This window comes from Dendropsophus ebraccatus, chromosome 4, assembly GCF_027789765.1.
Source record: "Dendropsophus ebraccatus isolate aDenEbr1 chromosome 4, aDenEbr1.pat, whole genome shotgun sequence".
Classification (NCBI taxonomy): Eukaryota; Metazoa; Chordata; class Amphibia; order Anura; family Hylidae; genus Dendropsophus; species Dendropsophus ebraccatus.
This window is the reverse complement of record NC_091457.1, coordinates 127914549-127932142: the sequence shown is the minus strand read 5'-3', so window position 1 is coordinate 127932142 and position 17594 is coordinate 127914549. Positions and strand designations below refer to the sequence as shown.

The following is a 17594-nucleotide window of genomic DNA, read 5'->3' as shown; positions in this document are numbered from 1 at the left end:
TTACATTACTAGTGATGAGCTTTGCTGAGCTCAGTAGTCTGCTTGTCAGCCGGCTGCCTTTCAACTCCATGTTGATTCTCTCTGGGTGCATGGAAAAGCTGGATCCAGTCCTGGGAAACTGGGAGAAGTTTCCCAGGACTGGATCCAGCTTTTCCAGGCATCTGTAGCACGATGGTGTTCAAAGAAAGCCAGCTGACAAGCCAACCACTGAACCTAGCAAAACACTACGCTAGTACTAAAAATGTGATCATCCCTAATGATATTTAGGGGTGCCTTCACATGTACCGGATCCCTAGCGGATTTCACACTCTGCTGCGGATCCAGTGTCATTCAACCCTATGACAATACATAGTCGCAGTGGGATTGACATGTAAATTAACCCCCTCGGCGGCGGGAGTATAACTTACAGTGACAGCGCACCCATCCTCCTGCCCTCACAGGCCACTGTTAGATCGTGCAGGCTGAACCAAGCTCCCCTTAAGTGTGTTCATCGCTGTGCTGCTGCCGGGCACAGCTTTCTCCTCCTAGCTAGCGGCTCTGGACGCTGCACACGCTGCTCCAGCTTGGGGGGGGAGAGGGGGACGTGCAGACGCCGGGACCCCCTGAAACAAGCTGGAGCGGTGTGTGTAGCGTCCAGAGCCGCTAGCTAGGAGGAGAGAACCGTGTCCGGCAGCAGCACAGCGATGAGCACACTGGAGGGGACCACTACCCACCTGGGCAGTTACTCATTTTGCCCTCCTGACCATCCAGCATATAATGCTGGCATCCAAGCCATCATGTTTCCAATAAGTTTTGTATCCACTGGGAACAATCCCATTGACACCATTGTACTACTGAATTATAACCCCAAACCCTTATGGTATGATTATATATGTTTGTAATTTTTGACTCACTTTATTTTTTCAGAATAAGGTTTTCCAGTTAAGGAAATAAAAAAAATAAAAAATAAGAAAAACAAAATGTAGACCATCGTTCCTTCTCATCTTGAAAAAGAGGAAGGTTTCATTTTCATTTTACGCATTTGAATCAGTTGGAATTCCACAGGGTAATGGTCACTGATCTCCAAGGCCTAAAAATGATGCATTTATTATGTAAGTACATGGGCTAGTGGCATAAAATCATTGGTCGACCATGTCTGAATGATAGGGAACAACCAACCTGAGCTTCTGTCAGTCCGTACTCCTTCATGAAGTCAAACACAGTCGCGGAGCCTGGCATCACAGACTTCAATAGCCTCTTACCATGAACTACGATCCTGCAATGGCCAGACAAAAATTTGACAAAAAGAGATGTGTTGTGGTCAATGTTAGGAAAACTGAACATACTGGAAACAACTGCCTAGTGCCAAGTGATTGGCTCCAATATGAGCTGGAACGTTGGGCCCCCACTGTATAAGGGGACACTGGTCCCACCAAAGGATTCAACGTCACTACAGTAAAAGGCTGGCATTAGCCCATCACTGTTACTATGGCTGAGACATGTGCTATGTGTACATGTCTCAGCCATTACAATCACAGATAAACTAGGGAGGAGGAAACGCCTAGAGGACTATGCCACCCATCTCTCTAATAAGAGATAACAAGGTGGTGGGGACCAGTTGTGCCTAATGCTTCTTTCTAAATATAGTTGGTTGTGATGGTCGCTATGGAGTCCCTCACGCATGTCTGTTCGAGGTATGGATTAAACAATTGTACACCTTAAAGGCATAGATTTAGTCGAGTGTAATGCTAGGTTCGTACATTGGGGGAGATTTATCAAACTGGTGTAAAGTAGAATTGCCCCTAGCAACCAATCAGATTCCACTTTTCATTCCTCACAGATTCTTTCAAAAATGAAAGATGGAATCTGATTGGTTGCTAGGGGCAATTCTACTTTACACCAGTTTGATAAATTTCCCCCATTGTTTTTTCAGCTTGTACCAAAAAACAGGTATTATTTGTTTTATAGTTCAAAAGACAGGCAAACAACTTTTTTTGGTACTGCATCTACAAAGTTTGAGCGACAAAAAAAAAATCCTTGTTCCCAACCGATTTGCCCTGGATTTTGTCCCTGACTGGGGAAGGTGAGGGTTGTGTTCTCAACCATTGTCAAAATTAAGTTCTCACTACATTTACTTATCTGTGGGTAACCAAAGTCAGTGTGTGAACACAACCTATAGCTGCCTCCTCTTATCTATAGGTGTTACCTGTCGTAGGCACATTTGGTGGTACTTTTTACTGTTGTATCAACATTGTCCTCGATCAGCCATATAAATTCCTGGTTGGTCCTCAGGCGAATGTTCTTCCAATACTTCTTGGGAACATAACTACAGGCAGCGTTAAAGTCCCCCATAAAGATAAAGTTCTATAAGGGGACAGACACCAGGATAAAAAAACGTATATTAATAGACAAGAAACCATAAATATTAGACAACAGCAATTTGTCCACAATTTTTCTCAAATTACTGGGTAGAGTATAAATCTCTGGAAGACACAGGGAACCAGTCCTATCATTTACTGCTGTATTCAGACATAGGCCATGTTCACATGGCGTATGAGAAGGCCCGTTCAGTGACCCGGCCGAGTCTCTGCAAAGTTCTGAAGCGGGTGCATTAGCTCGCGCCCGTATCAGAACTCCTCATAGCACACAGTGAAGCATGCGGCCGGAGCTGCTCACTTCATTGTGTGAACTGACAGGACTTTCTGCGGCTGCTATTCAATGAATAGCAGCCGCAGAAAACTGACATGTCAGTTCTTTGCGGCCCCGCTTGGGATCCCGGCCAGAGCGTATACTATGGGCCACATGTATCATCCGGCGAACGGATGATTTTCGGCGGAAAGTGCCAATTTGCGTATTTTTTTATACGCAAATGGCCGATCTGCGAATAAAATATTCGCAAATCGGCACTTTCCGCCGAGTACGCCAGGGGGGCGGAAAGGGGGCGTGTAGTGGGAGGAACGGAGGGCGCGGACTCAGAGTCCGCGCGATTTGCCATCCGTTCCGCCAAAATGTACGCCGAAAACCTACTTCAGTCCTCAGCTGGCATAGGTTTTCGGCGGTGCGCATCGGCGCGCACGGGATTTATGTAGAGGCAGTCTGCCTCTACATAAATCCCCGTAGTGCCGGAGCTGCGGGGGCATTTATAAGTCCGGCGTAAAAAACGCCGGACTTAATAAATGCCCCCCTATGTGTATAAACTCTGGCCAGGATCCCATAAAAGAACATGTAGTGTTCCACTCGTACAAAGTACGGCCGTTGTTTCCGATTGCAACAATGACCGTACTTTTACGCTGTGTGAACATAGACATAAACTTGAAGAGTTCTCCTTCTCTTATCCAGTTGCTATTCATATTTGCTATAGACCAAAATTTGCCATTCTTTTTGTTCACTTCCCTAAATTTGATATAAGAGACAAAGTAAAAGCCACCGAGACAATAAGCTTCTCTTTATTATTCACATGTGTGTAAATGGTACAACCAAAACTCATCCATAAATTGGAACATACACACTGTAAACTAGGGATGGTCTGAACTGAGTTCGGGTTCGTATGAACCCAAACCCTCGGTAATGATTCCCGCTGTCTGGGGAGGACCGCCTGGAAAACTGGGATACAGCCATAGCCATAGGCTGTATCCCAGTTTTCCAGGCGTTACTCCCGCTGTATCCGCCTGCTCCACGGAGCAGGCAGACAGCGGGAATCTGCTGCCGAGCGTTTGGGTTCATACGAACCCGAACCTCGGCAGGTTCGGACCATCCCTACTGTAAACCAATGCTGCATATACATTTAAAGGGGGCCTGCCAGGAGGTTGACCTCCAAATACTCTAATAGTATTAGATAGATGAGAGGTTAATCCATATGTTAAACATATCTGTTTAATCTCCTATTACATCAATAGTAAGTGTCGTGTGGGCGGGCTCTTCCTGTGCAGTATCCTGGATTCTCCCAATCAATCACTCTCCAACTTTTCCTTCCTACTCTAAATAATGGCTTTAGCGTTCATACTGGAGATGACTATGTCTGTTACTGAGTAGGAGGAGGATTTTTGGGTCATTCAGAGCAGAGTGCCCATGACATTGCATAGAAAGTTACTGTCCTGGGGTCAGTCCCCCACATAGGCACGTCCACATTGTTTTACACCTCCTATTCCCTATGAGGCTATGCTCACACAATATTATTCTGGTTGAAATAACGGCTGTTGTTTTCATAATAACGGATGTTATTTGATAATAACCTCTGCAAATAATGTTCATGAAAATTATTTGCTGGCGTTATTTATTACTTGACGTCAGTCCTGTTGTGTGAACATAGCCTTACATTGTCTGAATACAGAATATTGTTCCATCCAAACCTCTGTTTTCCATTTCTGTTTCACATCAAGATATACATCATAGAGTTCATCAATTTCACGGACTGCAGCCTCGGGTGTCGTATGCTGAGGGATGATCACAAAATCTATCCAGAAGAATAAAGGACAAATGTATAGATTTGACACACAAGATATATTTAAGGTGCATGTGATATAATAACTATAGGTGAATAACACAATCACTTATCACATAGCCTGAAGGGTGCAGCCATAGAAAACACAATCACTTATCACATAGCCTGGAGAGTCCAATTTATGGAACAAATCTACAGATTGTAAGCCGGCAGGGCTTCTCTCCTCTGTATCAGTCATTTACTCTGTGTTCTGTTCATTGTACCTGCATTGTACTGTGATATGTATAAAAAAAATAATAGTAATAATAGTGTGCATAAAGCAAATCACTGTTTACACAAGCATTGTTACATGTATTTATGACACGGCTGCAAGTCCTTGACCGACTGTTTGTTGTGGTTTTCATTATAAGCAGTAACTAGAGATTAGCGAATTTACAGTATTAACAAAGCAAAGCCAACTACCGAGCTAATGAACCGCTTCACTTCGTTAATACTGTAAATTTGCTCATCTGTAGCAGTGGCCATGACAGAGAGCCAGAGATTATGGTAATCTCTGGCTATGGTAAAATAAGTGCCTAGTGTGCCTGCCTAGTGTGAACAGTGTTCTAGGAGAGCTGACCAATTTTTTTTTCATTTTTTTTCTATGGTAAAATAAGCCATATTGTGAGCTAAGTTTGGATAAGTACAGTTACAAGTGTCCAAGTTTTGTAGCCATGGTATGAACCAGCATCGGATTGGGCCACTGGAGGATCCTCCAGAGAGCCCCCCACCCAACTGACCGTCCGGCAACTGGGCCTCTAGACATATATACAGTGCTGCTGTCAGCGTCGGACTGGGCCACCAAAGAACCAGAGCATCCTCTGGTGGGCCCCTCCCCCCCACTGACCATCTGGCAGCTGGGCCCCAAGAAAGTGATACAGTGCTGCTGTCAGAGGTAGACTGGGCCACTAGAGGACCTCTACCCCCACCTCCACCCCCCACCCCCCCACCCCCACTGACCGTCCAGCAACTGGGCCTCCAGACAGAGATACAGTGCTGCTGTCAGCGTCAGACTGAGCCACCAAAGAACCAGAGCATCCTCTGGTGGTCCCCTCCCCCCCCCCCCCCCCACTGACCATCTGGCAACTGGGCCCCCCGAAAGTGATACAGTGCTGCTGTCAGAGGTAGACTGGGCCACTAGAGGACCTGGAAATGGCTGTCTTACTGTGTGCAAACTGAAAAGCTGTTTTGTTGCACCTTCCTGGCATTTTGTGCTAATAGACAAAGCCACTTCCTAAGTGGCTGAAATGTTGATAAAATACATGTGTATGTCCGCATCATTGAACATAAAGACTCAGTACAACATCAGGCATCTGTAACAGCTTATGTGTCAGCAGAAAAAAGAACTGACATTGAAAGAAGGATCAAAGTAAATTTGGTCAAGAAAAAATACAACAAAACCGTTATGTAGTAAAAGAGCAATTCACATAATACCGTGCATAGCCAAACTAAACCTTGCTTATAGAGGAATGGGTAAAGCTGCTCGTTCTTTGCGGAATCCTAATCTCAATCACGGAAATTTCCTTAAAATAGCATTGCTCCTTAGCAAGAGTGACGAGGCATGTAGAGGAGGTGACCGCAATTACTGAGAAATGAAAAAGGGCAAAGCTGCAGAACAAAGGACGTGGAGGTTTGGTGACATTTTAAGTAAAACATCAATCAACTGTTTAATTTTATTGATGAAAAATATGGTGAAAGAGAAAATAAGCCAGGATGTAAAAGATGCAGTCAAGTTTAGCGTGAAAATGGACAGCACACAAGGTGGGAGATTTATCATAGCGTATAAAATTTAGACTGGTGGAAACTGGCCACTGCAACCAAATCCTGCTCAGCTTCCAGTGGAAGGAAAGAGGAGCTGTAATTGGTTGCTGTGGGCAGTTTGCACCAGTCTAAATTTTACACCCTTTGATAAATCTCCCCCGAGATGTTTCAGTTCAGGAACAATGCAGCATTATTTTACTTTATGTCAACGTCAATGAAAGACTCTTTTTCCTTATTGATGCAAGTGACCCAACTGGGCAAGAGCTTTTCTCAGTCTTTTATTGGATACATTTTCCTTGAGTGTTACCGATATTATCGGTTGTTCTTTTGATGGTACAGCAAACATGAGTGGAGCTGTTCAGGCCCTTGTAAAGGCCATGTCCTGTAATTCTGTGTATACTTAGTGCTGTGCACATATACTGAACTTGGTGATAACTGATTGCACAAAAAGTTGTTATCAGGTGAAGACTTTCTTTGGTGTGTTGAAGACGACTGTTGGAGGCTGTTGGTGTATTGGAGAATCTGTTTTTTTTGTTTTTGTTTTTCAGAAACCCACAAAAGGTTTAATGTATGGACTGAACTAGTTTCTAATCAGACTCAAGGGCATGAAAAATTAAGCCATACATACAATTTTTGGTTCCTTCCATGACCAGTTGGACCGGCAAGTTAAGGGCCGACAAGGCCAGAAACGCGTCAGTGTGTCCTGTATGCATTTCCATGGACTTTTATGGACTTTTGTGATGACTTTTTATCAAGATTATCAATAAATGGAAAAATTTTTACCAGCAAGTGCCAACTCCTACAAGTTCCTTCATTATCGTTTACTCTGGATCCAAAGGTCCACTGGTCGTGCACTACCTAGGTGAGCCGGTTACCACTATCTGCTTCTACCAAAATAATCTGCTTACTTGCTGGACTCAATATGAAACATTACTTCTTGCCAAACACGTGGGCTAGATGGACTGTAAGCATGGCGCATGATAAAGAATGCAAAAAAACAGTGGCTTAACCTTAGCATTACCTTCCCCAATCTAGTTAAAACAGTGAACTTTTTTATTCAAATTGTTGAAGCCACATTTGAGGAACAATCTATAAATGTTCCAGAATAGAGAATTGTGAGAAAAAAGAGCCTGCCAGGAGAGTTAGCGAAGGACGAGTATTCTTCTGGCCCACTGAAAAGTTTTCAGAATCATGTCTTCTACGTGGTCATTGACCAGGCAGCAATGAGCATAGAAATTAATTCTCAAAAAACAAAAGTCTTATCAATGAGCCTATTTACTTTGATCCCAGACAATTTGATTGAATGGAGTATAATAACATTCCACCAGAAGCATTGAAAACTAAAGCAGAGATGGCAGAGGTCGATATTGCTCAGTTAAAAGGCTGGCTTCGTTTTAAAGACAATTCTAAAAAACAACTTGCCCACCTGTGGTTAAAACCCCAGAAGAAACAGAGGATGACAAAGAGGAAGGCAGTGATGTCATAGCATCAGCATGTGAAAACTGCCTTACCTGCTGCTACGGACTTTTGTATGACTATAATTTACACTCTGCAGCTTACATAAAACTTTTTGCTGTTTATAAGACACTTCTTCCTCTTGCTTGCACACAGGTTTCATTTGTAAGAGTGTTCTCCAAGCTAAAAATTGTAAAACATCGACTGAGATCCTCGATTCTGCTAACCATCGAGCATGATATTTTAAGGGTTTTAGACTATGATAACATTGTTAATAGATTTGCAATGTCATCTTCTGTTCTAAAACGGATGCTTTTGTAAGACTTGCTAAGGTCCATTTTTTGCGGTATAGATGTTTTTTCTATCTGTGAGGACCTATTACTAACTAGAAAATGTTGTTTTTTTAATAGAAGAGGGAGGGAAAGCATGTGTTAAAAAAATTGGGTGACTTTAACCCCTTAAAGACAGAGCCAATTTCGATTTTTGCACTTCCATTTTTTTTCCTCCTTGTGATAAAAGGCCATAGCACTTACATTTTTTCACCTAGAACCCCACATGAGCCCTTATTTTTTGCGCCACTAGTTGTACTTTGCAATGACAGGCTGAATTTCTTCATAAAAAGCACTGCAAAACCAGAAAAAAAAAAAGTGTGGTGAGATTGAAAAAAATAAACGCATTTTGTTTATTTGGGGGGTATTTGTTTTTACGCCGTTCGCCCTGGGGTAAAACTGACTTGTTATATATGTTCCTCAAGTTGTTACGATTACAACGATACGTAACATGTATAACTTTTCTTTTATCTAAAGGCCTGTAAAAAATTCAAACCATTGTCAACATAAATATGTTCCTTAACCTCTTCCAGCACAAGGGCGTAACTGTACGTCCTCGTGCGGGTGGGGGCGTTCAGAGCAGGGCCGCGCAGCGACCCCGCTCTGAACCGCTGCGGTCCCGGGTGCCACATGTAGCGGCTATTAGCGGGCACGGTCTGATCGCCGTGCCCGCTAATTAAGTCTTCAGATGCAGCTGTATACGCTCCGGCCGGGATCCCATTGAAACTAAGGTATTGTTCCAACCCGCAAAAACTACGGCCGTTGTTGCCATCGGCAACAACGGCCGTAATTTTACGTAGTGTGAACATAGCCAAAAAGTGTATTATTTCTGTATTAAGTTAAAGTATATTATTTTATTAATACACATTGGGGGAGATTTATCAAACTGGTGTAAAGTAGAATTGGCTCAGTTGCCCCTAGCAACCAATCAGATTCCACTTTTCTTTCTCCAAAGAATCTGTAAGAAATGAAAAGTGCAATCTGATTGGTTGCTAGGGGCAACCTATTACAGGGGACGAAAATTGTTTGGATTTGAAAAATAATCGTTTAGTGTAATAGCAGACAGCGATTAAACAACCAATGACAAATCAGAGGTTGTTTGATAGAATTTGGACCTATTTTAATCGTTGATCGTTTGCAAATCGTTTGCATGTAATAAGTCATTGTTCGGCCATTTGCAGTAGCATTGTACACAATAGCGACAACATAACGACTGCAAGAACCGATCATAAGTAACGATCATCGTTCCGTGTATTTGGGTGAACAATTTCAGGTCGTTAGCCAAAGCGGTCGTTTGAGATCGTTTATCGTTAATTATTGATCGTGGAAAAATCGCTTTGTGTAATCGAGCCCTAAGCTAATTCTACTTACACCAGTTTAATAAATCTCCCACATTGTGTTTTATATTGTGCAGCCACGTAAACACATTCTATTACACAACTGCGGTGATTGTGTGCGGTGCATTTTTTCCATATGGTGGGCCCCAAGAATAATTTCCTGTGGTGGGCCCCAGGTACTCCAGTCCGACCCTGGTACAAACCATAAAACTCTGCTATTCCATCCATTTTGTTACTTCCCCCCACCCCCATGAGCATACTGTTATAAGGGACCTTTTTGGGTATAAACTTTTCATGTAACAACCAATACATTATTGTTTGCACTTTCTATTTCAATTGTATTGTGCATTGTTCTCAGCAACATATTTAATAAAACTTTTTTTGAATTGAAAAAATAAAAATAAAAAAAATCATTCACAGCAAGCAGAAACCATGAAAATGAAGGATTATAGAGAACCTGTATCCAGTCCCCCCAAATTACTATTATTGAACAGCTTAGGGCACCCTGATTATACAGAACTTATCATTATCCAGGTATTAGGCTTTCTTTATAATCCTCTGCATAGACCCATGAATACCTTTCAGTATTTTATAGTTGGTCCTTCCATTATAATACTGATAACTACTGTGAATAGATCTTGTCTTACCGCTTTTATAGGTTTGAAACCAAACAACGAAAGGTTCCCTGGAAAAGGCATCGACATCTCCATCCTGGTGGTCAAGATACTGATATACGTCTTTCACTGTAACCAGCTGCTTCCTGCAATGGTCGTAATACACTGCATATTGAATCAACGCTTAAATATTAGTTGTCACAGCTTACTCAGACGCGACTCTTTGTGACTGTAGTCATGTCTACTAGTTACACAATACTGAATTAGCATCGACAAGATGGCAGCCATAATGCCCCTAACCCACTTACCTATAAATAAATGCATACTGCTCTTTGTACGTCTTGCGTCCGAGTCTCTTGCTAATGATTAAGCTAAATTCATCCTTCATCTCTGGTTGGCTGTAGGTAAGCACAAGTAATATCATTTAAAAAAAATTGATGCATAGACAAATTGTATCTGACCACTTCTGTCTCTCAGTATCGGTGACCGCCCTGATAGGTAGTACAAGTTCCAGTAGAAGCTTTCCTACATAGTTAAGCGTAGTCAGTAGAGAGCGGCTAACTTGCATCTGTGCTCTACTACAAATCAGTCTTTTTTCTGTCTCCTTAAGGGGGTGACTGTCCTAAAGTGGGAATCCACAGCATGGGCAAGGTTTTATTCCTTTAACTCCAGTTACCCCAGGTTGGGTTCAGCAGTGTATGACTGCTGTAGTCTCTCACACTAGAAAAATAAGAACATGTGTTGTCTCTTCCTCCGCTAGAACTAGACTAACCCACTGACTAGGAAGTGGTGTGTGAGTGTGTAACGTTGGCTAAACATTCCTTCCTCAACTGCAGCTGTGCACAGGGGGAGTGAGACACCTAGTGGCTGAAGTAGGGCACAGCAGCTAACCAATAACTGTGGCACCTGACAAAACTAGTTTTACCTGGATGTGCAAGGATAGAAGAACACCCCTAGGGGGACACTACAAAACCATTCAACAAAACGAACAGATCTGGTATGGCTATAAATGTATTTGTAACTTAAGGGATCTTGTTATATAGCTTTCTACAGTAGAGATGAGTAAATTGGGATTATAGGATGGGAGGGGGGGCACTTAGATGCTCCACAACCTCTAGATGAGGTTTTAATATAGATTTGCAGATAAGCTGCCCGTAGAATCATTATGATGGTAGTTTATAATTATAATAGCAGAATTTACTTGGGTTGGGTATATACTACAATGTGAGTGCCAGAATGTAATTTTCCATCCTCGTCTGAATGATTTTATTACATTTTCTTGTTTATTTTAATCAGATTCTGTAATTTATACCACATGCTGTTTGTATTTGTTCGCTGCTTTTGTGTTTCTCTGATTCTCTTATAGCTGAGGAAAGTCATAAAGGTAGAACAGCATTGGAGTCGTTAAGTGTATACTCTGCATATCATGTAGAGATATATGAATATTTCTTTTGAATTCAGCTATATGTTTAAGGTTAGGTTCACATCGGCATTTTTTATATTACCTGTGACTAAACCCAATGGACCCTATTTAAAGGAGAAGTCCGGCTAAAATTTTTATTAAAGTATTGTATTGCCCCCCAAAAACTACACAAATTACCAATATACACTTATTACGGGAAATGTTTATAAAGTGCTTTTATCCCTGCACTTACTACTGCATCAAGGTTTCACTGCCTGGATAACATGGTGATGTCACGACCCGACTCCCAGAGCTGTACAGGCTGTGGCTGCTGGAGAGGATGATGGCAGGGGGATGCTCAGTGTCCCTCCAGTGCCCTGTATCCCTCAGTGTCCCCCTGCCATCATCCTCTCCAGCAGCCACAGCCCGCACAGCTCTGGGAGTCGGTCGTGACATCACCATTTTATCCAGGAAGTGAAGCCTTGATGCAGTATTAAGTGCAGGAAAAGAAGCACTTCATGTGCATTTTCCGTAATAAGTGTATATTGGAGATTTGTATAACTTTTTGGGGACAGTGCAATACTTTAATAAAAAATTTTGCTGGACTTCTCCTTTAAGTCAACAGAGTTTGGCTGGCTCATTTGGTGTCTCTAATGCAATAGACCGTCAGACCGTCTGACCTATAGTTACTGGTCTCCCATATTCCAGGTAAAGACAAGAGAATTATAGATGAAGCTTATGTAATTGGTAAATACACTCTGTTAGTAGGTTTATGCTGCCCTATCTAAAACTTCATCTTCAGATATACTCTTTAGGAAAAATCCTGATAAATATGTAGAGCTGTAAATGTCGGTGTGATTGACTGAAGTCCCGGCTATGATTGATGGGGCCTTATAAACAAGATGTCACAGATTGTCTTTGCTCTAGATTTCTCTTTTACAGCTTATTATTTTTTAAAATACTGTAGGTATTTCTGAGAAATAAGATCGGTTGTTATCGGGAACCGTGGCTGCAATACGTTCTTATCTTACACCTATATAACACGATCCACACAAGATGTGTATACATATACAGAAAACATGGCCCGCAGCTGCACTCCCCAATGTCTTAAGGAGGGATTTTCAGCACATAATATATATTTACTGCTAAGCCGCAGGATTTCTCTGGGACTTTGCGAGATGTTTTTAATGATAGATGCCATTAACCAGTTACCATCCTGGTAACCAGGATGGTAAGGAGACCGGACCGAGGGGAGCGCGCGCTGAGGGAGAACACCATGTTCACACCGTACTTCAGCTACCAGATATAGCTAAGTGAATGTACAATATCTGTATTACACATTGAATGTGGTGGCTATCGAGCAGGCAATTATCCTATGCCCACCCATTGGGGAGATTGTTCCTCTAGGTGCTCTCTCGTTGCACTACGCACTACTCCTCCTGATTTTTTGTTGAAGTTTTGTTGATTTTCTTTACAATATATCATGTACTAATGTATTTGCTGAATCCAAGGTGGCATTAGTTGATCCTTCTGATTTTCTGTTGAATTTTTGTTGATTTTCTTTACAATATATCATGCACTAATGTATTTGCTGACTCCATGGTGGCATTAGTTGATCTCTGTTGGCAGTTTGTATGAATATTGAGTCGGTCTTGGTATTGCCTACCCCTGCACACTATCTAGGGAGATAAAATTATATTTGAATATTGCTTGCTTCCATTTTTAACATTTATATCCAACCCCATCCATTTGTTGGTTTGCAGCATACGTATCTGATCTTGAATGAGACTATTGGTCGATACACGACTGTGTGGTAATATTTCCCTGATGATTCCATCCCAGAAATCTGGATGGGTGAAACGCGTAGGAACGAAGGAAATAAACCAGATGACAAGATCATTGGTTTAGATTCCATTAATTATTGAATATAATCTTTGCTGCAATTTTATGTATATATGTTGTGGTCAAACACTTACACTGTATATATGTCACTATTTTGTTGTTTTTTTTCCCGGGCACTGTTATTAGGTGAGGGACTGTCATCGTGGTTGGGGCCACCCTATTAAGGAGGTGGGTTCCCCAAAAGGCAGGGATAGACATCTATATCCTGAGAGTAGCGTGCACTAACCCCTCCCCTCCCCCCCTGCCTTCCAATAATCGCTACTTGTATCTAGATGCCCCGGAATAGCACTGATTTTTCACACTTTTTGAATTATTTTGATATGATGGATGGGTTCTTCACTGTAGGTACCCTTTTTATGGATTTATAATTAAAGGTTATGTTTTATTAGGTCTACTGTGGTTGAGATAGTCGGTGAATTTTTTTTATGCTTCAGAATTGATTTGAAAAAGAGTCCAGCAAACAAGTTAAAACTGTATACAGGCATGTCAAGCATGAAAAAGACATAACACAAATACAGAGATCACCTGATCGAGATAACAAACTGGAAAAGTGAGTTTCAAGTTGTCTTCTACACTATAAATTATTGATGAATGCCCCTGAGTACACATTAAAGGAGCACTCTACCCAACATTGTCTATTATAAGGTTTTATTGGTGATTGGAATGAGTGAGAAGGGAATTTTGCTAATAAGCTGTCCCCCTGCAATCACCTGTAATCAGTAAACATGGTAGTAAGTGTTCAATTTCTCTACAGTGCCACCCACAGGACAAATCTAATATTACATGCTGCCCATTGATATCAATAGGCTGTATGTGTAATGGAGGACAGGACAGGTCATCCAGAGTGAGAGATGTTCTTTCTGACTGCTCAAGCTCCTAAACAGGAGATTCTCATATATTAACTCCGAACTCCCTAGGGTACTTGAAGATGAGTTTTCTAAACTAGACAAGTCAATTCAGGAATCTATTTAGGGTTGTCTATTGTGTATTGCTCATACTGGAGGGTAGCTTTAGTCGCCCCTGTGCTTTTGGAAGTGACATGGAGGGAACATCATCTGAAAGCAAATGAATTGCTTCTTAAAAGAGTCCGGTGTTTGCTAAAAGCCAGTAAGTGACTGGGGCGGGACGCCATTCCGTTTACTGATTGGCTGAGCGGCCAGTCCATCAGCCAGGATAGCCCTTCTCCCCCAAGTCGTGATGTCATAACTTAGGGGAAAATTACTTCCGGCGGGGGTCGCAGGTTGTTACTTGAAATAAATCCCCCCCCCCCCTGCAGGATTCTGTTTTTTAGAAAATGTGTGGACAACCTACAATAGGAGGACTCAGCGATTTCACGTAAGCAGATAATGGGACCTTACCTGTTCAATTTTGCCATTAGTATGTTGATCACTTTGTCCGTGCTGTCTTTAATCTCCATAAGTAGCATGATGTCACACCGAGATACAACCTAATGAAGAGAGATGCCATAATGGTGCACCAATTACATTAGAGAGTCATAGGGGAGTAGTGTCCCTCCTTGGGGAGACCACCAAAACTGGTGAATGGAGTCTTACAAATTGTGCAATGCTTTATGGGAGAAAAAGTATCCAAAGTAGCTCTACAGTGCCACCTACTGGAGGTAGCTTCACTTTAATCAATGTTTGAACTTTAAAGGAGAAGTCCCCCCCAAATTAAATAAAAAAAAGTAGATAGGCAGTGGGGTGTGAGAAACAAGTAAATAGAGATGAATGAATCAGATTAGATTTGCTTTGCACAAAGCAAAACTAATCTGCGCTCATATCCCTTAGGCTGCTGACTCCATCCAGAGGGAGGATACCGCCTGGGGACTGCCTGGAAAACATGGATACAGCTTCCCGCCTCAGTCACTGATTGGCAATCACTCAGCCAGGGACGTGAAGTTACAGCTGGAAGAGCTGCAGGACACCGGCGTCTGTCAGTTGGACCTGGGAGAGGCACTACACGGCACAAGGTAAGTTTAAGTAAGTAAGTGGGACTTCTCCTTTAAAAAGCCAATCACGTTTAGGCACTTTAAGGGCTGAACATTGATTTGTAGGAAAGCTACCTCTAGTAGGTGGCACTGTAGAGAAACTTCGAGTCATCAGTGTTATTCTTATAATGGCTAAGGCATTTTAGTTATATTTTATGGTACCTGACGGTATGCTGAGACCTCGACAATTGCTAAAATAAAGGGTAAAAGCGAGTTTACCATCAGGTACATTTGCTTTAAGTGCTGCATATGAACAGAACGGCGCTGGTGGCTTGGTTCCTGTGCACGCCGCCGGTCTATTAGCGAGCACCGGCCTGGGCTGAAGCACTGGAGGCGGGCCAGCCCACCCCAAATGGGAGGAAACCCCCGCCCCTCTATGATACAGCTCCATTGATTCTAATGGAGCCGTGTCACACAGCAGAACATTTCGTCACACTAGGATGGGCTGGCCCGCCACCAGTGCTTCAGCCCAGGCCGGTCCTCGATAATAGACCAGGGCCGTGCACACGAACTGAGCGCAGTTCAAAAAAAGGACCACAGCACTAGCTTCCCTGCGCTGGAGCCGTTCTATTCATATACAACACTTAAAGCGAATGTACGAGATGGTACACTCGCTTTAAGAAACGCTCGGCTGTGTGCTGTGCTTCTGGTTTCAGCTCTCCTCCAATTGCATTGTAAAGTGGAGTATATGATTCATAGAAAGTCTATGAAAATTTTCAAGGAGAGATGAGCAGTGTACTTCTACCACTGACATTGCAGATATGGAGATATCACTCCAGGATCTAGCTGGGTAGCGAATATGAGGAAAATATAGGACAGAATGGCCAGCTAATAACCAGTATAATAATCAGTATAAAAAAAACTAAGATAAATAACTATGGTAATTGAGATCCTTCCTTAAAGGGGTACTCCGGTGAAAAACTTTCTATTTCAAATTAACTGGTTTCAAAAAGTTATACAAATTTGTAATTTACTTCTATTTTCATGCCACCAGTCTTCTAGTACTTATCAGCTGCTGTATGTTTTGCAGGAAATGGTGTGTTTTTTTTCCAGTCACAGTGCTCTCTGCTGCCACCTCTGTCTGAGACGGGAACTCTCCAGAAAAGGAAAGCATTTCTATGGGGGATTTGCTACTGCTCTGGACAGTTCCTGATACAGACAGAGGTGGCAGCACTGTGAGCACTGTGTCAAACTGAAAAGAAAGCACGATTTCCTGCAGGACATTCAGCAGCTGATAAGTACTGGAAGACATGAGATTTTTAATCAGAAGTAAATTACAGCAATTTATATAACTTTCTAAAATCAGTTAATTTGAAAGAAAAAGATTTTCACCAGAGTACACCTTTGAAGAATTCTTGTAATGTAAAAAAAAAAAAAAGTCTTTTAACATATCCTAGAGTTATATCACACCCAGACTGATCAAAACTGTTAACATGTCTCTACTTTTTTTTTTTTTTTTTAAAGAGACAGTGCATTTAACTTGTTTTAAGACCTGATATATTCCAAGACGTATTGTACTGGACATCTGTCTCCCATTGGCTCCCATGTTAAAGAGAATAAAAATACATACAGCTATACTTTTATTACTGTATGGTAAAAAAGAAAACTATATTGAATTGGTATCATGACAAATTGTGTAGCCTAATGCAGCTCAAGAAACAGTGGGCAGATCTGCATATGTGCATCATCTTCTTCCATATGGAGAAAAGTGCTTATATGTCAGATGTCCCATCACCGCCCAGATGGTGGAAGGTTATTTCACCCCTCTATACATGTGGATGAGGCTATGTAATGTATATGTATGGGATACAGCATCTATCCAGGTCTTACCTTCACTATGACATTCATTACATCTGGCTTGGCACATTTCGCCTCTCCAAAAGACTGAATATTAAAGGAACAGATGCGGAAGGCTGCAGCATTGGTGAAACAGAGAGCGACCAGCAGAGCAATAAGCTTCATGGCTTCTGTATCAGTGAGATGTGTGTACAGCTCCCCGTCCCTTCCAAAGTGTGATGTGAACAGGAACTTCATGTTCCTCCACTTGTTTCATCGGTAATATGTTTTGTTTGGCAGGTCCCTCTGTCTCCCATCAATGAGCTAAGATCCTATATCATATGGAGGGGGTTTATTACCCGATGGGTCTGGAATATGTCAACTTAAAGGAAGTCATTACAATTCATCGGCAATGTCGAACACAGGCTTGTATGAGAAGCGTGGACAATATTCCTAGAAACGTAAATAAGTCGTTTAGTTTAAAAAAAACTTATTGTCATTAACTGAGTTAATAAAGGAAGGGGGGGTCCTCATTTATTGGCAGAGTGGGATGTGATCACAAAGAGCGTCTT

General features: G+C 42.1%; 1 protein-coding gene across 1 annotated transcript; it reads right to left on the bottom strand.

Annotated features, from left to right (window-relative positions):
- Nucleotides 1-966: 966 nt before the first annotated feature.
- On the bottom strand, nt 967-17226 carry DNASE1L3 (deoxyribonuclease 1L3). The gene is made up of 8 exons (XM_069968804.1): nt 17077-17226; nt 14618-14706; nt 10264-10353; nt 9989-10101; nt 4329-4432; nt 2186-2343; nt 1159-1255; nt 967-1069 (listed from the first exon to the last, which is right to left on the bottom strand). The coding sequence occupies exons 1-8, from the start codon at nt 17206-17208 to the stop codon at nt 980-982; spliced, it is 873 nt and encodes a 290-aa protein (XP_069824905.1). The 5' UTR covers nt 17209-17226; the 3' UTR covers nt 967-979.
- Nucleotides 17227-17594: the final 368 nt, after the last annotated feature.

What these genes read in the sequence shown, in the direction of transcription:
- DNASE1L3 (XM_069968804.1), bottom strand. Translation starts at nt 17,208, where the DNA reads ATGAAGCTTATTGCTCTGCTGGTCGCTCTCTGTTTCACCAATGCTGCA. An exon ending in GTTTCAAACCTATAAAAGCG is followed by an intron (nt 4,433 to 9,988) that starts GTAAGACAAGAT and finishes TCTTCTGGATAG; the next exon opens with ATTTTGTGATCATCCCTCAG. An exon ending in ACCAAATGTGCCTACGACAG is followed by an intron (nt 1,256 to 2,185) that starts GTAACACCTATA and finishes TGGCCATTGCAG; the next exon opens with GATCGTAGTTCATGGTAAGA.